This window comes from Salminus brasiliensis, chromosome 2, assembly GCF_030463535.1.
Source record: "Salminus brasiliensis chromosome 2, fSalBra1.hap2, whole genome shotgun sequence".
Lineage (NCBI taxonomy): Eukaryota > Metazoa > Chordata > Actinopteri > Characiformes > Bryconidae > Salminus > Salminus brasiliensis.
Genome location: NC_132879.1, coordinates 37,164,800 through 37,184,424, shown reverse-complemented (window position 1 = coordinate 37,184,424; position 19,625 = coordinate 37,164,800). Strand labels below are relative to the sequence as shown.

Genomic DNA, 19,625 nt, shown 5'->3' with positions numbered 1-19,625 from the left:
GATGATTGGATGGGGGAGGGAGGGGGCTGATGTAAAAATGCTGTGTAATAAAAAAAAGGCAGTGGTGGCTCAGCGGTTAGACCTATAGAGCTCTGGGCTATTGATGACCGGGTTGTGGGTTTGATACCCGGGCTCGGCAAGCTGCCACTCTTGGGCCCTTGAGCAAGGCCCTTCACCCTCTCTGCTCCCTGGGTGCTGGAGTTGGCTGCCCACCAAGTGATGGACAACTGATGATGTGCTCTGGACTGTTCCTAACTCTGAACCATACATTGGTGCAAAAACAGTAAATGGCTAGTGTATTGGACCTTCATCATGCCTGATGAAAGGAAGCCTGAACTTCCTTTCAGTACAGTGAACTGAGTTCACAGTAATGGCAGATATGGGGCACTTAAAACATGAATGTGAACAGTGAGTTAGAAAGATCTAAGCAATAATGGTTGTAATGTGAAGGAAGACTTAAATTGGGCCGAGCAGCGTAAGAGGGTCTTAAATAAAGCATGTTGTTTTGCATAGTTAGGGCTTTGTGAAATAAGGAAGCAGGCAGGGGTGCGCTGGATCTGAGGGCAGACGAGGGAGGAAGTGGGTTTGATGAGACACCAGACAGCTTTTTAGCATTGTCTCTGCTCCTGTCATGCAGTGCTTTGAACTCTTTTATAGAAAGACGAGCACCCTTTCACCCGGGCCCTCTGATTGGGGCTGGTTTGTGAATATACGGGAGACTCTTTCTCCTCGCTGTGCCCATGGCCAGGATCCGAACCCAGAATGCCCCCATTCACAAGACTTTGCCTCTCACGCAAACTCTGTTTAGTTCTTTGAGGAGACGGAAGGATGGAAGAATGGACATATACTTTGCATTCCACACTTAAACTGGGCCATGTCGGATACAGGCTGTCTGGAAGCTGCCCAGAGGGCCAGATTGGAGCCCCATGGCAAGGGAGCTGTATGTGTGCTGTTTGTGTGTGTGTGTCTATGTATAGGTTTGTGGGATAGCAGTGTAAAAGATTTGCTAAAGGAGAGGAATGAATCCAGTGTCAAAAGAATCAATCCTGTAACAAATTTAGCCTTGAGTAGTGCACTCCCTCTGTCTGAGGTCATGATGTTGGTTAGCTGTGTAATTCCTCCCAAAGGTGGGTGGTATGATCATGATGGCCTGCTGCATATATTCTGGCTTTTAGTATCACTGTTGGTATTATTTATGTACCAAAGAAGATGGGATATGTGCATGTCGTTACTTCTGTGTACATAACCCTGCATCTTTGCACATACATCAATCCACACCCCGACAGATCCTCCATGATGCACATTGCCTAGGGAAATAAGAATCTAATAATTTACTCATCCAATTTTATCCCCCTCTCTCTTTCCCCCTCTCCTTAGGTACAGAGCTCGTGTGGAAAAGGTTGAATCCCCAGCAAAAGTTCATGTGTTCTACATCGACTATGGCAACGTGAGTAATCCAGCTCTCTCTGTTTGTGTGTCAGCAGGTGGTGAAATCTCATTTAAAACAACTGTAAATTCATCCCAATCAAATTAGAGAATGAAATGGTGAAGCAGATTAGCATTAGCCGCACACACACACAGCACTTATGATGGCAGCGGTGTCTGTGTAAAGGCTTAAAGTCCACTACACAGACATCACAGCCATCATGATAAGTGACGGGTGTGTGGCTAATGCTGAAATTCTTATCATACTGTGATGACATGTTTATGCCATCTCGCTCCTGGCTGGTAGTGGATGACATGGCATAAATATATCCCAGTAAGTCTTAGGTTTTTATGATGGGGTGTTTATGCAGTCTCCCCCAAACATATTGGGACAGCAAGGTCAGTCCTTTTGTGCTTGCTGTACGCTAATGGATTTGAGGTTAAAAGAGCTCACCAATCTTTATTAAGGTAGGGAATGAGGGTAGTAAGTCTACAGAAGCCTTCTGCCTCCAGTTCACAGTGAAATGAATCCCATCTGATCAGGAGGGCCTTTATCCTGCAGCACGACACGAGGACACCTGCTAATGCTTCTGCATAGTTCTGCATGAAACCACATTGCCAACACAACAAAAGACTTTATCAGGGAGGGAAAGAGTGGAAGGTTTCGACTGACCACCTAAGGCCAACTGAGCATTAATTTCACCTCCTAAAGAGGAGACTGAGGGGTTAAATCTCAACCAAAGCTACTATAAAGGCCTGGGAAAGCATCACAGAAGACGAACGCAAGAGTCTAAATGCAGCTCCTATAAGGAAGGAAATGCAACCCAAGTTAAAAGCTATTTACTTTAATTGACTATGATACTCTGTTCCTATACTTTGCTCACTTACAGATTGGGCATGTTGTAAGCTGTTCAGAAATTTAGATGTATACAAATTTAGATGTTTATATCAGTAAATAACCACTGAGGTTGTGATTGGCCGCCCAATCTTTCGACCCCAAGCCCAAATCTCCTCAGTGTAGACCGAAAAACAATGGGTATAGTTTAGAAGGAGACTTTTGATAGGTTGGAATTTGCAAAAAGAAGCAGTGGTGGCACAACAACAAAATAAAAAAAAATTCCAACTGATTTTCTTCGTATCATTTCACACACTGCTCAGTGCTTAATCCAGTTAAGCAGGATTAATTATACTCTCTGTAATGAAACGTTCAGTTGCTCAGTGTTCTAGAAGTACTGATCTTCATGACATGCTTAGAGAGGCACATTATGACGCTGTGAAGTCATTTATCATGAGAATCTTCATATTGCCCAGCTCGACTACCAGCATCATTTCTTGCTTGGTGGTATGCTGCAGAGTATATTGACTACCAACAAAAAGCTCTGCTGCTTGCATTCAGCTGTTCTGATAAAAGGCTAATTTATGGTGAAGCCTGGTCAAAAAGCATTTTTGAAACGTGTGCCTATTAGTCGGCCTGGCTCTCTGATCTGTATCTCACTCTGTCTCTATATATCCAAGTCTGTTTATTTATCTACATCTAGATCTCATTCTCTCTGCTCTTCGTCTCTCCCCCCCCCCCACCAAATGCTTTATACCGTGTTTTCTATCGCCCCTTTCCGTCACCATCTATCTTTCGAACCCATCTCCTCTGCTCAGTCTCCATCGTTCTCGCTTTGACATCTCAAAGCGCTATCCATCTGCTTTACACCCAAAGCTTTGGACCATCATCTAAGCCCATTATCTTTTTAAATGCAGTTCATTCAGTCACCCGCCACCATCACTAGTCAGCTGCAGCTGAGTAATGGCCGTTGATTGACGGCATATTGTCTTGGGCTGGGTTTGGCCTTAAATGGGCCTTCTGAAGTATATGGCTTAAATAAATCTATCGCTTTACTTTCAGTACAATCTAAGAGCAGCCATAATCCAGAAGACATTAACGTGACCCTAGTAGACTTTAATGCTGTAGTATTTGCATTAAAAGTACTGCCGCTGGAGATCCTGATATGTCCGCCAACTCACAGCCTTCTCAGTGAAACACTCAAAGCTTAGTGTTCAGGAGAAGATAGTCATCTTGGCAAGTGCTTTGTTCATTCTCATCTCTCTCTCTTTCTCTTTCCTCCTCTCAGTTCTTTCTCGTGTTTGATGCTGGAGTAGGCTTTTGTTGTTGAGCATGGTGGCAGCTCCACACTGAGGTTGTGCAGCCCATTCTCTCGTCAGCGCTGCCGTCCCCCTATCTTCGTAGTGAGCACCCAGCACAGTGGGAGTAAAGAGCCTATTAAGAGTGCTGCACTCTCTCCCGATTTTAAACAGAGGCTTTGAGAGTGGGCCACAGCAGATGGGATGAAAGCGGGAAGAATCCAAGTTCCAAGTGGCTTGCCCGCCGCCTCTGTGCTCAGCTCTGCGCAGGCCGTGTCTATAGATTTCATCATGTGAAATGAGCTAGACCGCGTTGTAATGCATACCTGTATGTGTGTGTCGTTCTGCAGAGAGAAGTGTTGTCTTCCGTGCGCCTAGCGACTCTTCCGCCTGCCTTCAGCACCCGCGCCCTGCCTGCTCAGGCCACGGAGTACACCTTTGCCTTCATCCAGGTCCCACAGGATGTAAGTATACACATAAACGCACGTGTGCGGGTACACAAGCTGTGATTTCACTCAGTTTTATGGTAGGAAGCACACACAGAGCGAGAGAGAGCACAGACTATGCCTTCAGAATAATGCTGGTTTTGCAAGATATAAAAATACTGACACTCATAGATGCAACCCACACACACTTGGAGAACCTAGTAGGGGTGTAATGATACACAAAATGCAATACGGACTGTGTCCATACAGCAAAAAATAAGCAGGGCCTTGTTTAAATATACAGTAGTTTTGAACTACTTCTTGGTATTTACTACAACAAAAGCTCATATTAAACAAATGTTTATCATAAAATATGTTGCTTCAGAGTTTAGCAAAAATGATTAAAAAGACCCGGCCTGTCCCAGGTGGTTGCTAAGGTGTGTCAGGTGGCTGCATAGATGTTAAGTATATCATCTGCAGAATGAGAGAATCTTCTAAGAATAGTCCCCTCTTGAAGAACTTCCCCTATGTCCAGCCTGGGTTCACCTCCAGCCATGCCACACACACACACATGCTATGCACACATTTTTTACCCTTTTATTTCTAATGACTGGTCATTTTTGACCAGCAACACCAAGGGTGTACAGAAGTTATTAATGAAACACGCAAATTGCATCTATTGTGTGTTCAGATGCCGTGTGTGGGCAAAGTCATGGAAGCTCATATGATCAGACAAAAAAGCCTTAGCAGATTTGTTTGTGAGGCATTTGCATGTATTGTCCTAGAAGTTTGTCCTATAAGCATTCCTTCCTCTGTAGTGTGTGTGTGTGTGTGTGTGTGTGTGTGTGTGTGTGTGTGTGTGTGTGTGTGTGTGTGTGTGTGTGTGATGTGCTCCATCTGTTGGGTTGTGAGGACTGTGCCACTGCAGTCACCTCAGTTCTCCCTCAGCTGAGCTCACAGTCCATCACACATTCAGAGACACAGGCGCGTGCGCGCACACAATCGTACTCACTCAATTTTCTCTAAAAACAGCATGTCTCCCCGACTGACACTAACTCGCTCGCTGTCCACGCCCGCTGTCAGTGTGTGTGACAGCCCCGTGCCTTGCGCACACCTCTGACATCACCCAGCCTCATACACACTTAGCATAAAATAATCACACACACTGTACAGACTGTTCTCTGCTCTGCCACTCAGGGATGGAAAAAAATCTATGTTGGGTATGTCTCACACCCTGCAGTCTAATACACTCTAATAAGAGGGGACCCCCCCCCCCCCCCCCCTTCTCCTCACTGAACTTCTTTCTTTCTCCCTTCTCTTCTCTCCCTCTCGCACAGTCTGCCTCTCTGTCTCTTTGCGCCCCCCCCCCCCCTTTTTTTTTTATTTTTTTTTTTATCACTTTCTGCGAGCCCTGGGCTTGCCCATAGCGACTGAAACAGGCTGACCAGAGGGAAAGCGAAATCAAAACGGCTCCTGAGTTTTCCCCCTCTTCAGATGTGTCCCTCTCTAACTCCCCTCCAAACACCCCCAAGGGTAGCATGCTTCACAGTTGCCATGGAGACTGGGTCAGCTCTGATGCTGTGTGTGTGCGCGCCTGCGTGCACATGTGTAAAGGACCAAGTGAAAGCACAATGGTCAATACTAGCTGTCCAACTCTTGGTGCAGCACCACACACAGTTCCAAGTTCACTCAGATTATATTGGTACATGACCCTGTGTGTCTGCTTTGTATGTATTGGAGCAAAACGGGGATTCAGTAGACTAGGCCTTGGTCTGAGTCAGCCAACTGAGTGATTGGCTTGCACGGTGGTCAGGAAGACCATTATGTTTCTGTCATATGTATAGTTTGTAGTTTGCAGGTGAGTCCAGGGTGCATGCGTGCATTACCTTGTTCTTTTAAAGACATGCGGGTGTAATCTGTGACCATTTATTTACTTCCCCTGCAGGAGGATGCACGGGCTGATGCCGTGGACTGCGTGGTGAGGGACATTCAGAACACACAGTGTCTGCTTAACGTAGAGTACGGCGGCGCTTCCTGCCCACACGTCACCCTGCAGTTCTCAGACTCCAAAGATGACGTGGGTCTGGGCCTGGTCAAGGAGGGGCTTGTGATGGTAGACGTCCGCAAGGAGAAACACCTGCAGAAAATGGTGAGTGAGAAACGTTGCTCTAACGCACTCCTGCCTAAGCAGCAGGGAAGTCCGCAGCCTTGCACACACACTTTTGGTTTTGTCTAAATCTGACGTGACCCCAATCCTTTATTTCTAAGTTCACTGTTGAGGTTTGTTGTAATGGCCTTTCACGCCTGGTAAAATGGAGAGCTATTTTCCATTGATCCATAGAGCTCAGCTATAGACAAACTTAATCATCCTGGTCAGCGTTAGGTCTGCATGCGGTCTGCTGTAACGAATTGAATGGGCCTATGCGCCTTGCTGTTTCACCATCAGCTCTTCACTGAGCCCACAGCAGGTTCCCACTCGCTGGCCATTTTCTGCCATTATAAAGCACTGCACACCTGAGGTCTCCTCAGCAGTCTTTTTGGAGTTGGAGCTTATTCAAGCTGCGGAACTATAGGTGACACTATGTAGGATTTAGATCCAGCAAGAATGGCCGTGAAGTGGAGCTGCGAACATACGTTAGAGATCCAATCTGAATGTTCTGTCAATTCTCGCCATACTTTTTGTTCAAGGAGGCATCTACCATAGACTTCCTCATTTTAACTGTATATAAATACACAGTAAAGCAAGGACCATGGTGCAACATAAAGCAACACTACACAAGACTACTTAAAGTGCAGATGTGCGAACATACAATAACAAAATAAATTGAACAGTGCGGTGCTGACAGCTCTCAATACAGAATGTATTATACTGTTATGTTCAACGGTTAGCTTATAGAGTACATGAACACAGCTGTAAAGAAGGTTGAGGAATATAGTATTTTGTTAAATGCAGTCTATATCAGCAAATACTGCTTGAACAAGTAATCAAGGAAGGTATTGTGGGGATTTGTTGGCTGAGGTATGTGAGTGTGTAAGGAGGGAGAGGGGGGATGGGGGGGCGGGTCAGTTCAGTCTCTGGTCAGATACCTTCTGCCAGATGGAAGCAGGAAGAAGAATCTGTGAGGGATGGGTGGGGTTGCCAACAATGCTAGTGGCTTTGTGAATGGAGTGCGTGGTGTAAACGCTCATGATGGTGGCAAGAGAGACCTCAGTGATCATCTCAGCTGTCCTCACAATCTGCTGTAGGGTCTTGCAGATTGCAAAAGCATGCAGTGACTCAGATGCTCTTTACAGTACCTCTGTAGAACATGGTGAGGATGATGTGGGAGGGCAGGGGTGTTTGAGGTTGTTTCTCTCCTCAGTCTACACAGGAAGTATGGATCTAGTGTTGAGGGACCAGGGAGAGTTTTCTGCTATGTGAAGGCCAGGGGGGAAAAAAAGTCTAACTGCCAAAGCTCTTTGTTCTACTGTTTTTACACCGGCAACCTGATAAAATGCAGAGAGATGTGAACCAATGCTTATTCAGCATCAATTGGTCAACTCAGCAGTTTTATTAGGCTGCATCACTAGCCGTATTTGAGTTTGCTAGTGATGACCGGTGAGTGGTGTCCCACCCTCGCTCTGTGTCTTTTGACCTGTTCTTTACCATGTGCATCGGTTAATGCTCTGGAGTAATGGCAGGCCTTCTGCTGTGGCTCTCCAGAGAGCCCTCCTGATCAACTGCTGTGTAAACTCAGCGGGTGGACCTGCAGCCCGGCGCCATATGGAACCTGATTGGGATGGACCCCGTCCGGTCTGCTGCGCCGCCGTTCCCAAAGGAGCACTGTCGTTCCGGGTCGCTTTCTTCCTCTGCCTCGTTTCGCTGGCAAGCCAGTTTCCTCCTGGCTGGGCCTCACTGTGAATTACTGCAAAAACATCACTTCCCCCCACTCCTGCCCCTTTGAGAGCTCTCCCTCACTCACATACACACACGCACGGCCATGTAATCTGCAGCATGCGCGCATCTGCTACGTCCTCGCCTGCTTTCTCTCAGCTTCTACAGATGCTGTGTGTGTGTGTCTTTGAGAGAGCGAGCTGATGTGCGGCTTTTGAAGCCTAGCCAAGTACTTCAGTCATCAGATGATTATAAAGCGCTTATCCTCTGCAGGTATTTTTGGGAGGCTGTGCTTTGTAGGATGCATGCTAGTGTGTGTGTGTGTGTGTGTGTGTGTGTGTGTGTCTGTATGTGTATGTGGCTAAGCAGATGGACCACGGCCACACTGACCGCTGGATGAGATGAGGCTAATCATGGTGGATCTTTCCAGCTGCTGCCTACTGCTCAGATCAATGCTGGATAGATGCTTGGAGCAGGGAGAAGCCACATCGTCTGAAAACCCTGCTAAGCTTTGTTGGTACATGACCAGACATGATTCATACTAATTAAATCCTCACATTAAATTGTAATTGTACAGTAATTAGCTTGGAAACTTCATGGTGTCCGCATCCACGCTGTCTGGATCACTGTTTAGTTCATATGGAGCAGGTATTAGACTAGGCTGTCATCCAAGCTGGCTTGCCAGAGTTTAATCATTTTGGAGACAGAGCCATGCTTGTGCCGTTTGAATGGTGGACAGAATGCAGGCTTTATTGTTCTGCATGCAATCCAAAGGTTTGAATCTTGTGTTTTCAATTGGGCCTGGTTCTGTCAGGTTTATTGGAGGAAAGTCCTGTAGGGTCATATACCATGAAGTGCTGCAAAAATCATGTACCGGTGAAAATGCCAAGGTGAGTCTTTACAAACGTGTATAACTACAACAGCAGGTCTTGCTCTGTACTGTTGTAGCACAGTCCTCAAGATGCACTAGGTTCTTCAGTCTACAGTTCAGAGGCTTCGAACATCTTGAGCCCACGTTGTTCATTGCGCAGTGCTCCACGAGCCAGGGTCATGTTAGGCGTGTGGAGATCTGCCACTGCCACCTCTGAGAACCTTTTAACTGGCCTGGATCTCTGATAGACGTTGGTAAAAGTTCCTTAATCGAAATTCAATTCTCCCATTTTTCTCGCTCTCACACGCTCATATCTGTTCACTCACCACCGCCTGCGCGGCATTTCGAATACACTCGGCTGCTGTTCAGAGATTTGCATCCATTTGCATGTCTCTGAAAGCAGCATGATGAATTATAATCTGCAGAATTAAAGTAAATGCACTGGATCAAACCTTTCCATTGCTTGCTAAATGAGATGTGATTTAGAATGCCGTTAATATACAGTAATTATTTACACTGCTTTCACAGTGTAGCAACCTACCCTCCAACTCTCTCTCTCTCTCTCTCTCTCTCTCTCTCTCTATATATATATATATATATATATATATATATATATATATATATATATATATATATATATATATATATATATATATATATATTATGCCCTACGTGAGGAGCCGGGGGAAATGTGAGGTGAAGAGCCAGAGTTTTCTCCTAGTACTTGTCCTCCGCTTTTCTCAGAGGATATCAGCAGTGCTTGACACCTGCTCTCCCATCTATCAGCAAATCTGAGCCCTTCTAAAGCACACAGACCACAGTCGACACATCTGAAAGCAAACAAGACGTTTTCATGGTAGTTTAGTATGAAGAGGGAGATATAGTGAGAGAGGAGGTTAGATAGAGAGTGGGTGATAGATACTACAGTTTGCAAACATTCCCCCCCCCCCTTCTGTTAATGCAGGTGCTCTGATAAGAGGCTGAGACCTATAAGCTGGTTTTAAGGTTGATGGGTGTGTATTAGCCTGAGATCAAGCTGGCATTTTCTTTTTGCGGATGTTTGCTTCCAGAATGATAGGGGTAGTATCGGCAGGCACACAGGCATTTCTGACTTTGTGAAATAAAGTTTGCACTGAATAAAGTACAGAACAACGTGCATTCTTAAGCTTTTTCTTTAAACAACTGGCAACTACAGCTAGTGATCATGGCAGACTGCAAAGCATAATTTAGAGTTTGTGGCGTACAGGAAGCAGACTTTCTGAATGGATGCAAGTAAGATTCTTATTAGCTGTCAGGCTTTAACCCTCAAATCCATATATCCAGTCCCATTATACTCGTATATCCATTAAAACTTAATGAGATTACAATGGATACAGATGAATACAGAGGACAGCCCTCCCATAACTGTGCACCCTTTCCCACAAACCTACTGGCCTATAACCAGACAGGTGAATGTTAAAGCTAGCATGCACCTAGGTGCTAATTACAATGCTAATACTAATCTGTAATAGCTAAATTAGCATAGTATTGCGTAAACATAAACTACACAACTTCGCAGCCCTTCAGAGTTTAAGCGTTTCTGCATGAAAGCACTCATGGTCCGAGGCTTGTGTGAGCTGATTTTTTATCATCGCTTTCATTTTCATTCATTAATGTAGTCCTGGTTTTGCAGTCCGCAAAACGCAGTGAAACAAATAACAGTACAGTCGAATCACAGTCATCTCTTAATGCCCTTTAAAACCTTTTTGTGTGTGATGGAGATTTCTCCGCTGCCTCGCGCCATCAGCTCGCCTAAGTGACACTGGTGCCATTTGAAGTTCATTAGTTTTGCACACAGATCATTGCCTACTCACTAATTACAACCAATTACAATCATAGAACAGATCCCTACTGCTGGTTAATAAGCTTAAAAAAAAAAACCCAGGGATGCCTGTGATTTCCAGTGCATTTACCCTAATCCAGCAAAAATAGTGTGCCGGTGAGGAAAGCCTGGAGTGTGCTCTAAAAGCTTGCTTTCAAAGGCCTGGAAAACTGTGGGAATTGCTTGGAAAATTAGTGACAAACTAAGTACAGTGTCTTTGATTTTATAAAAAAAAAAAAAAAAGAATAATTATTTTTTTCTTTTTTGCTCTGATCTAGTCTCTCATACTCTTGTCGGGGGGTACTGCGCTTTGACTGTTGGTTGCTGTGGAATTTTAACATGTTAATGGTCAACAGAAGGAGCAGAGATTGAACAGCCCAAAAGTTCGGTCAGACAAATCCTCAACTATGTTGAGCCCTCTGGGACCAGAGCCCTGCTATACAGCCATTTATTGCAATGCTGCTCTGTCTTGTTTGGGTATTAAGCTAGGAGGATAACGTTGTCCTTGTATGTAGGCATCACGGAGAAGCTAAAGATTGAATTCATTTTGCTGGGGATATAAAAAAAAAAGTGGACAAACACGAGGGTTTGGCGTCTCTGTAGAAGAGCAGTGTTCATCTGGCACACCTAAATGTATCTGCTGGGTTTTAAACAACAGAAAAAAAATATTGTGGGAAAAGAAAATGGAAGGGGGGGGGGGGGATACTTTTCTCATGTTTTTGCAGTGATTACATGAGAGAAGGTTCAGTGTTTCTAGGCTGTTTCCCAGAGGAGCCTGTGCACTATCGATACACTTACCCGCCCCATCCTCCTCTTCCCCCAGTGTAATTGAGCTGTAGGGGCCAGATGAGGAGGCCCATGGGAGGAATAGTATTTTTATTACTCCGTGATTGTGCTGACGGGCAGACGACAGGTGGTCTCATGGGAGGCTTTTTATTTATTTATTTATTTATTAATTTATCCGAATTTGTGGGCTCGTAATAATGGACCAGTAGAGACCAGTGGTTAGTTTTCTCCCTGTTTCCGTCCTTTCTTACTGTCCAGAGCGCCTGTTTTAAACGCAGTCCCCTCTCTAATAGGGGAAAGTTGTGACGCAAGGGACTGTTCTTGCTGCTGCGTAGTTACTGTTAACACACACTACACATATGCACTCAATAAACCACCCATTCAGGCAGACTGAAGTGCATGTTGGCTAGTTGACAGCTCTTTACAACCCCCCCCCTCCACTCCCCTCTCGTTTATTTACTTTTTTGTAGTAGTTTTTATCTCTCACTCACACTTTAGCGCACTGACTTGGCCACCCCTCATCACCCTCTGTCATGTTTCATCAACCCCCACTTCGCTACCCAGCCCTCAGTGCGGTGGTGTTTGTGGGCAGGCAAGACACTTCCGCCTGACAGCCCTGTTCCTCATTAACCAAGAAGTGTGTTACTGTCTGGCTTGTAATGGACATTTTTTTTGGCTCTTCTTGCATAAGTACATTCTCCACACAACACTCACCTCCCTGTGTGCCACTGCAGTCACGGTTAAAGCATGAGACACATCCCGAATGACACGCGCCACTGACCAAAACCTATTTGGTTCTGACACTCCTCAGGCAGGACGACCTGGTGGTTGAAAGAAAGAGCGAGAGAGAAAGAGGCTCGGGCCATTTCGGTTCTTTTCAGTGTGGGGATTGAGTACACCTAACTTTCAAATGTACTTTGAAAATCAAACCACCCCAAACATTGTCATTTTTTTAGTAGGTTTAGTCTGTTTTAGGGGTGATGCAATCACATTTCTTCTGGTCTTCTTAGTTCAGCTTTGGCTTTACACTAGGGGTGTAACGATGCACCAAACTATATATTAATACGATGATGTAGGGCTGGGCGATATGGTCACAATACTATAATCACGATATTAAATGTTTTTTTTCACGATAAGAGATTTGATTCATGTAGTCACAGACTCAAAGCTTCAGTAGCAACATATTCTTATAAACTACTATTCAGATCCTCTCCCATGCTGAATAGTGATTTGCTGTACTTCGTCTAATTAAACCAGTCTAATTGCATTGTTAGAAATGAACCTGCAGCTGTGTCTGCATTTTCAGGTACAAATTCAAATTGAGTTCAAGATTCATTTAGATGCTTTTAATATTTGTTAAATGGTTAAATACCAGTCAGATCTTTTATTCTGTCCTACACTGATTGATTTGGCTCAGGTAAATTTGAAAATGACATTTCTTGAAGAAACTGTAACGCCAGCCACGCCACTCTATAACTAAATGAAACCCAAAGCTCACACTCCTCGGAATTTAAAATTGATTTATGAAAAGCCCAGACTAAAGCTCTGTTCGGACAGGATTAAATTTACATGGGCTCCTGGGGTACTTTTTTCACAGGAGCTCCACAGTGATTTTTATTTCCATCCAGATCCCCTTCTCTGAGAAAATCAGAGGCAGAATTACCTGTGGTTTTTCCACTGAACTCGGCGGCGGTCTAATAATTTTAATCCCATCCGGATTCATATCTGTGTTTTGTCTTCTTTTTTCTTTTTTCTTTTTTTTTTCCCCCGTGTTGGAGGTGAAAAAAGGGGTTTTGGCTGCTGCTGCATGCCATACTAAGTCTCCCAAGTGTGCATATCCATCAGAGATGAGATCTTTCAGCAGATATCGAACACTTCCTAATTCACACAAAAAGAAAACGTTGAGGAGAAAAGTTCCCAAATCACGAAACGAAAAAGAAAACATTTTTGTCGTAACTTTGTTTCACTCCAAACTGTAGTAAGAGCCAGTGTCTCTTTAAACAATGAGACACAACTTTTGTGAATGTGATCATGTGATGCACGCATCCAGGTACTCAAAACTTACTTGTCCTGTGGTAATTTTATTGCTTTCTAGATGTGAGATTGTGCACTGAGGAGTTTAAAAAATAATAATAAAAATACAATAAAACAATTAATTGATTTTTTAAAATCTTTGTTTTACAGCTGTCCCCAGTATACTTATGCAATCCGAATAGGACATTGTTTTAGTAAAACTGTGATTTAAATTCTGTATATCTGAATCTTTAAAACCTTCAATGGAGTTTTTAAAGATGAATTGAATTAAGATGAATTTGTATATTGTGTGTGTGTGTGTGTGTGTGTATGTGTGTGTGTGTATGTGTATATATATATATATATATATATATATATATATATATATATATATATATATATATATATATATATATATAAAATATAAATAAAGAATGCGTGCAAAAGCTGATTAGCTTGTCACCATTTCAGCCCATCAGCAGTCAAGAAATGGTTGTGCTATGCAGTCAAAGAGCCCTGAAAGCTCTCATTTCCCATGACAGGGCACGGATTGGAGAAATCATGTGAATGTTCGGAGAGAGAAGTTTGCTATCCAGCTAGAAGGGAGTTGAGCTATTGATGGAAATCTCTGTATTGTGTACCAGATTGTACGGCTTACCAAATGACAATGTGACCTTGTCTCGCCCCCCCCCCCCCTTTTCTTTCAGCTTTAGGTTAGCTTTTCAGTTTTCATCTTACTTTCACAACCAAACTTGACATTGTTGGAGCCAAACAAAAGCCTGATTTTTTGCACAGTTCTTTGCATGGTGTCAAAATGTCATAATGAATAGACATAGAATTGACAAAGACGTTTTTGCGCGAGAAGCAAAAAAATAGCAACACCAGCACTGGCGTATTCTCTGAGTCGCTCTCAGGACCTGGTCAGAGTCCTCAACATCTGCTTATCATCTTAAGACCATAGAGGAATAATATGTATGGTGTATTGTTCTGCTGCTTCTTTAGCTTTAGCGCAGAGTGTGTGAAGGCGTGAGCGGTTCTAGCTGATGGCATATGGGGTTGGTAGACGAAAAGGTGCAAGACTGCGTCACATGCGTGTGGTTTGCGCAGGCCTCAGGCTTGATGGATGGCCTGTGCGCTGCCTGCACTTTCCACTCAGTCTGCAGCTGTACCCTCCAGATATGCTTCTGTCTCTGTCTCTCTCTCTCTCTCCCTCCGTGTGTTCAGCAGCACTGCAGAATCAGCTCGCCAGCTAAGCAATTAAGACCTAAATACACCCCCACACCCTCCACACTCACACGCGCGCGCACACAGGCTCGGGCTCAAGCAGGCTATAGAAAGAACGTCACACTCTGCAGTTTTCAACATCTGGCATCTTTGCAGATTTGTGTTAATTTCTTGGCTGTGATCTCAACTGTTCCTAATAAGTTGGGAAATATGGGACCAGTGGAATATGCTGCATCCCACCCCTCAGTTACATTCTACGACCATCTATCACAATGGCAGCCTCTAAGAGCTTTGCACCTTGAGCTGAACACATTATCCATGCCTCTATTTTATTTATTTTTTCCCCCTCCCCTTTTCCCCCTTTCTCTCTCTCTCTTCTCTCTTACACACACCTTCTCTCTCACTTCTCCCTGCGTGACTCATCTGTGGGTCAGTCGATGATTCTGAATGGCCACTCTGGCAGAAACGGTCAATATGGTGGCTGTTTGTGCAGGCCTGCTCGTGCTGTTGCTGGTTGGGTGGAGGGACGGAGAAAGAGAGAGAGAGGGGGGAACGGAGAGCGATATAGCCAGTGATTTTGGTGGTACAAGAGCTGCACGCATGCTTCCAAGCATTCCCTTCTCAAACCAAAGCCACCCTCAAATAGAACCCATCTGCTTCCTCATGCGTCTGCTTGACTAAAGACCCTGGTTCAATTTCAGCAGAAGACCTCATTCACTAATTAGGCTTCGAAAGGAGGTTTTGGAGGGGGCCTGTAGGACACAGGAATACACTGTGCTGTACTATAGACCTGAATTAGGGAAGTCCACCTGCCCTAAAGCTGATTGTTTGTTTGCATTGACTGCATTTGCTTCGTGGGTGGGTGGTGATGCTTGTCATCTTTTGTTGTTGTTCACCCATTTATAAAGCCACTAATCCTCAGTCAGCTCTGCCGTGTGACACTAATCCCAGCTCTTAGTCTAACCACTGTTCTTGTGCTTGTTTTTCAGGTGACCGAGTATCTAAATGCCCAGGAGTCTGCAAAGAGTGCCAGGGTAAGTCTCTTCTCCAGCTCTTCATCTTTTTTCATGTTTCGTTTGTCCTCTATTGCCCTGCTCTCCCTTACCAAACTGGCAAGCATCATCCCTGCACCGCCCTGCATCACCCACTCTTTCTTCATCCACAGTCTCTCTGCACGTCCACCTTTTCTATCCACTTCCACATCTCTCCAAACTCGTCCTACCATCTTTTGTTTCTCTTTAGTTATTTTCCTTCTCTTCTCTCCTTCTGCTCTCTACCTTTCCATGTTAAACTTCTTTCTTCCATGCCTTTCCCTGCCTTGCTTTTCTTTCTTTCTCTCCACTTGCATCCATTTTCCATCCATGTCAAGATATTTGATTTGCTTTTTAGTGTTTTCAGTCTGTTTACTTATATCTGTACTCTTCCCCTGAGATACACAGTACAGTACAATAGTGTCAGCTCAGAAAAGCCCTCATTAGAATAAATGTAAATGATACAAATGACTGACCCTGTGTTCACAGAACCCCAAATAGGCCTCATACTTCCTTAAGACCGGTTTTTGGTTAATCAATACCTTATTACGTTCAATCAGGTCGGCTGCTGCTTGTAAATGGTAACAGATCCATATAAAGATCTAGGCTCTCCAGTAGAAATAAATGAAACAAGGAGGCTTCTTTTTTTATTTTATTTTTTAACTGCTTTTGTTATGATGTTTTTACAAGCATAAACAGACACAAGCTGCCCAAATAAATGGGTTTTAAAGCCCCAGGGACGCCAAACCTGTGTTCCTTGTCTGATTAGGTTAATCGCTCTCTTTCTCAGGCGCTCAATACACATGTACAAAGTATGCTGCATCAGTAGTATTCCATTAACCAATAAATAAGCCATACATGTTGCTATAGTTCCCTCCTTCTGATGTAAATTAACAGGTGTTACTCTTGGGTACTGTATGAGTCAGTGGTACCCTTACCAGTCAGAGGGCTGAGGAGTTTTGTTCCACGCAGCTTTAACTGATCTATGCCTTCAGCCTTCGTTCCTGTCAGAGACACGTCCCAAGCGAAACCTAAGCAGCTAAAACCTAGAAAGCTACCTAACCTGACTGTTGTCTATACGTCCGTTTAATCAGTCATGTGGTCCTTTGTTTCTGTGTTAATTTATCCATCTGAACTGTTAGTTGCAGGTGCTCTCTGCCTAAACACCCAACAGTAAATGAAATCTTTTTTTTCCGATTCCTTCATTTCTCCCTGCATGTGCTACTTAGTTCTGCTGCATAGCACACAAGCAGATCTCCGATAAGTCTGATTAGTAGGTTTTTTTTTAGTTTTTTCGAGTATCACAAAGGCAAGTTAGATTTTACACTGTCCCCTCCCTTCCCAACTCTGTTTCCGGAGCCATTGTGTCTTATTGCCATCACTGCACTGTCCCGTAAGACTGTGCACTCATTCTTTTTGGAAGCAACAGTCAGGCTCCAGCCAACCGTTCTGCTGTGACGGGCCTGTTCGACCCACGTTGCAGATTTATTTTTTTTATTTATTTTTTCCGACGCCATCATGAGGAGCGCAATCTTCTCACTTGCACACTTCTCCCCATCAGAGGCCAATGGGTGTTTAACAAGACACGAGTGGCAAGCTCTGTTGCGGGAGTGGCAAACGGAGCCATGCGAGGAGCTGATGATGATGTCTCTCCTAACAACGGCGCTAATTATCATAGCTGCTAATTAGCTGCGATTCTCTCTGTCTTAACAGCTGAACAGACACACACACACACACACACACAGACCGAATAAAGAGGGGGAGTATTCTGAGAGAGTGTGGAGCCTGTACGACTCCTTTCTCTTCCATTTTCAGAATTCACTCTAAATGTAAGGTCATTTCACTGCTCAGAAATGGAACGTTAAACAGAAAAAAAAGCACTTCCGTGCTTTATGAAGTGAAGCCTGCGTGAGAAACCGATGGAATAGAATTGAATGAGGATGTGTCCACACATGACTGGATCTAAATTGGCTGGCGCGAGAGGCTGTTTAAATGTCTGTTCTTGCTGCTTTTAGGAAGAAGTGGTGATGGTAGTGGTAGTGACCAGCATGTACTTTTTGAATGCAGTGGAAGGCATTCGGGTGCTTCCCCCTCACGGGTAGCTGATGGCTTCGCCTGTCAGCCTCATATTTGATTCGCGCTCTTGGAATGTTTTGGACGTGATTGATTGTTTGGTTGATTTTGCTGGGTATAATCAGCTGTGAGCTTTTTGCCTGTTTTTTGTTCCAGTGTACCACTATAATTTCTTGCTTCTTCCCATCCACCTACCCCTCCATTCTCTCTCAACCCCCTATTGCAGCTCAACATTTGGCGCTATGGAGACTTCCGTGCCGATGACGCAGATGAGTTTGGATACAGTCGCTGAGTTCCTGCCATTCCAAAGACCTTGTGGAAGATGAGATGCATCCGCAGAGAGAAAGAGGAAAAAGAATATAAACATCACACCCAAGCGTTAACATGCTCTCTTTATATATTTTTTTTTTTTGGTAATATTGCAAACATTCATCTCTCTCGGTCTTCTTTGACACTCTGTGCATTTCCCCTCTTCTGCCCGAGGTTTTTTCCTCCCCCCTTTTTTTTTTTTTTTTTTTTTTTTTTTTTTTTTTTTTTAAAGAGAGCAGGGCTACAGGTGAATTCACTTGTAAATACTTAAACTAGGACCAACGTACCGTGATGTTTTAGCCAGTCATCATTTCCATGTTCGTTTTTAGCCAAACATACTGTTTAACATCCGCCCCTCTCCCCCAGTACTGTCACACAACAGCCAAACTCTTTGTAGTTCTGCTCCAGCATGAGCTCTTCTTCAGAGGGCAGTACTTTCAGAAGGGTGGGGTCTGCACAGAGGAATCATGAACTCGACAGCTTCCTGAGAAAACGCTTCCTTAATCATGACAAAGTTCTATATTTAAATGTATATGGATATTATTTTGATGCTAGATAAGTGCACTCAAAGTGAAACTAACGAGTGTATTTTTTAAATGTATGAGTGTTTGACCTTTCTGGACTTTTGTGTAAGGAGTGTTTTTTTTTTGTTTTTTTTTTTTTTGTTTCTTTCTTTCTTTTCTTTATTTCTCTTTGTGGCGCAAAGAAAAGCTGCCAACGCCTTGACAAGCATTCGTTCTACTCCTCTGGGATGTTTACATTTAACAGTCATTTCTTCCTCGTCTTCTCCTCTCCGTCTCGCTCTCCTGCCATAGCAGAAACAACAGTGTTTGAATTATTTTCCTTCCAAGGTAGACCCTATCATTGTATTTAAATCTGCTGAATAAAAATGAGCAAAGTCTTCTTTTCCGTGTCTCGCTGCTGAATGGATGGGTGGGTGCATGGCTAATTCCCAATTAATGTTGTCTTGCTTTATCATATTATTGTGTGCAAACACGCATGAATGCGTCCGTAGGAACGGAAAAAGAACATCATGAGATTTGAGCTCTCAAGAAACCTTAAAGTTCTCAGATCTTCATGATGAAGATACATGAATAGGAAAGGGCAGGTGATGCAAATGTCAAAGCTTTATTAATCCTCTCATTTAAGACTCAACAACAATTAGCAGCCATGGGCTCCCCTCATAAGCTGCTGTCTAGCAAAAGATTGCAGTAATCAATGCTCACAAAGCAGGAGCATGCTGTAAGATGAGTTTCCAGGTAGCGGTTTTCTCAAGTCTTGTTATAATTAAGAAATGGCAGCTAACATGAACTATAGAGGTCAAGTTGAAGTCTAGATGACTAAAAAAACACTTTGCGAAATGCTTGTTTAATAGAAAGGCAATTGTAAATCCAAAAATCTTCAGGAATTTTGCAAAATACTACTTAAGAGTAGTGGTGCGCTGCCCTTCGTGTGGCCCCCAGAGAATCAGATGAGTTGTAATGTGAAAACGTGTACATTTCTGTTTTACTTCCTGTTAAAAAAAAATCAAAACTGTGCTGCTCCAGGAGCCTGTGAGTGAGGGTGGGGGTGGTTTTACCACGTGGCAGTAATACGCAGT

General features: G+C 43.9%; 1 protein-coding gene across 1 annotated transcript in view; it reads left to right on the top strand.

Moving 5' to 3' along the window:
• The window catches only part of snd1 (staphylococcal nuclease and tudor domain containing 1), a 165,126-nt gene extending 146,198 nt beyond the window's left edge, over window positions 1-18,928 (top strand). The window contains exons 20-24 of the mRNA XM_072672570.1: window positions 1,378-1,447; window positions 3,909-4,022; window positions 5,929-6,132; window positions 15,602-15,646; window positions 17,943-18,928. Of these exons, the coding sequence (XP_072528671.1) occupies window positions 1,378-1,447; window positions 3,909-4,022; window positions 5,929-6,132; window positions 15,602-15,646; window positions 17,943-18,008 (499 nt within the window). The 3' untranslated portion in view covers window positions 18,009-18,928. The remainder of the gene's footprint in view (window positions 1-1,377; window positions 1,448-3,908; window positions 4,023-5,928; window positions 6,133-15,601; window positions 15,647-17,942) is intronic.
• The last annotated feature ends 697 nt before the right edge of the window (window positions 18,929-19,625 follow it).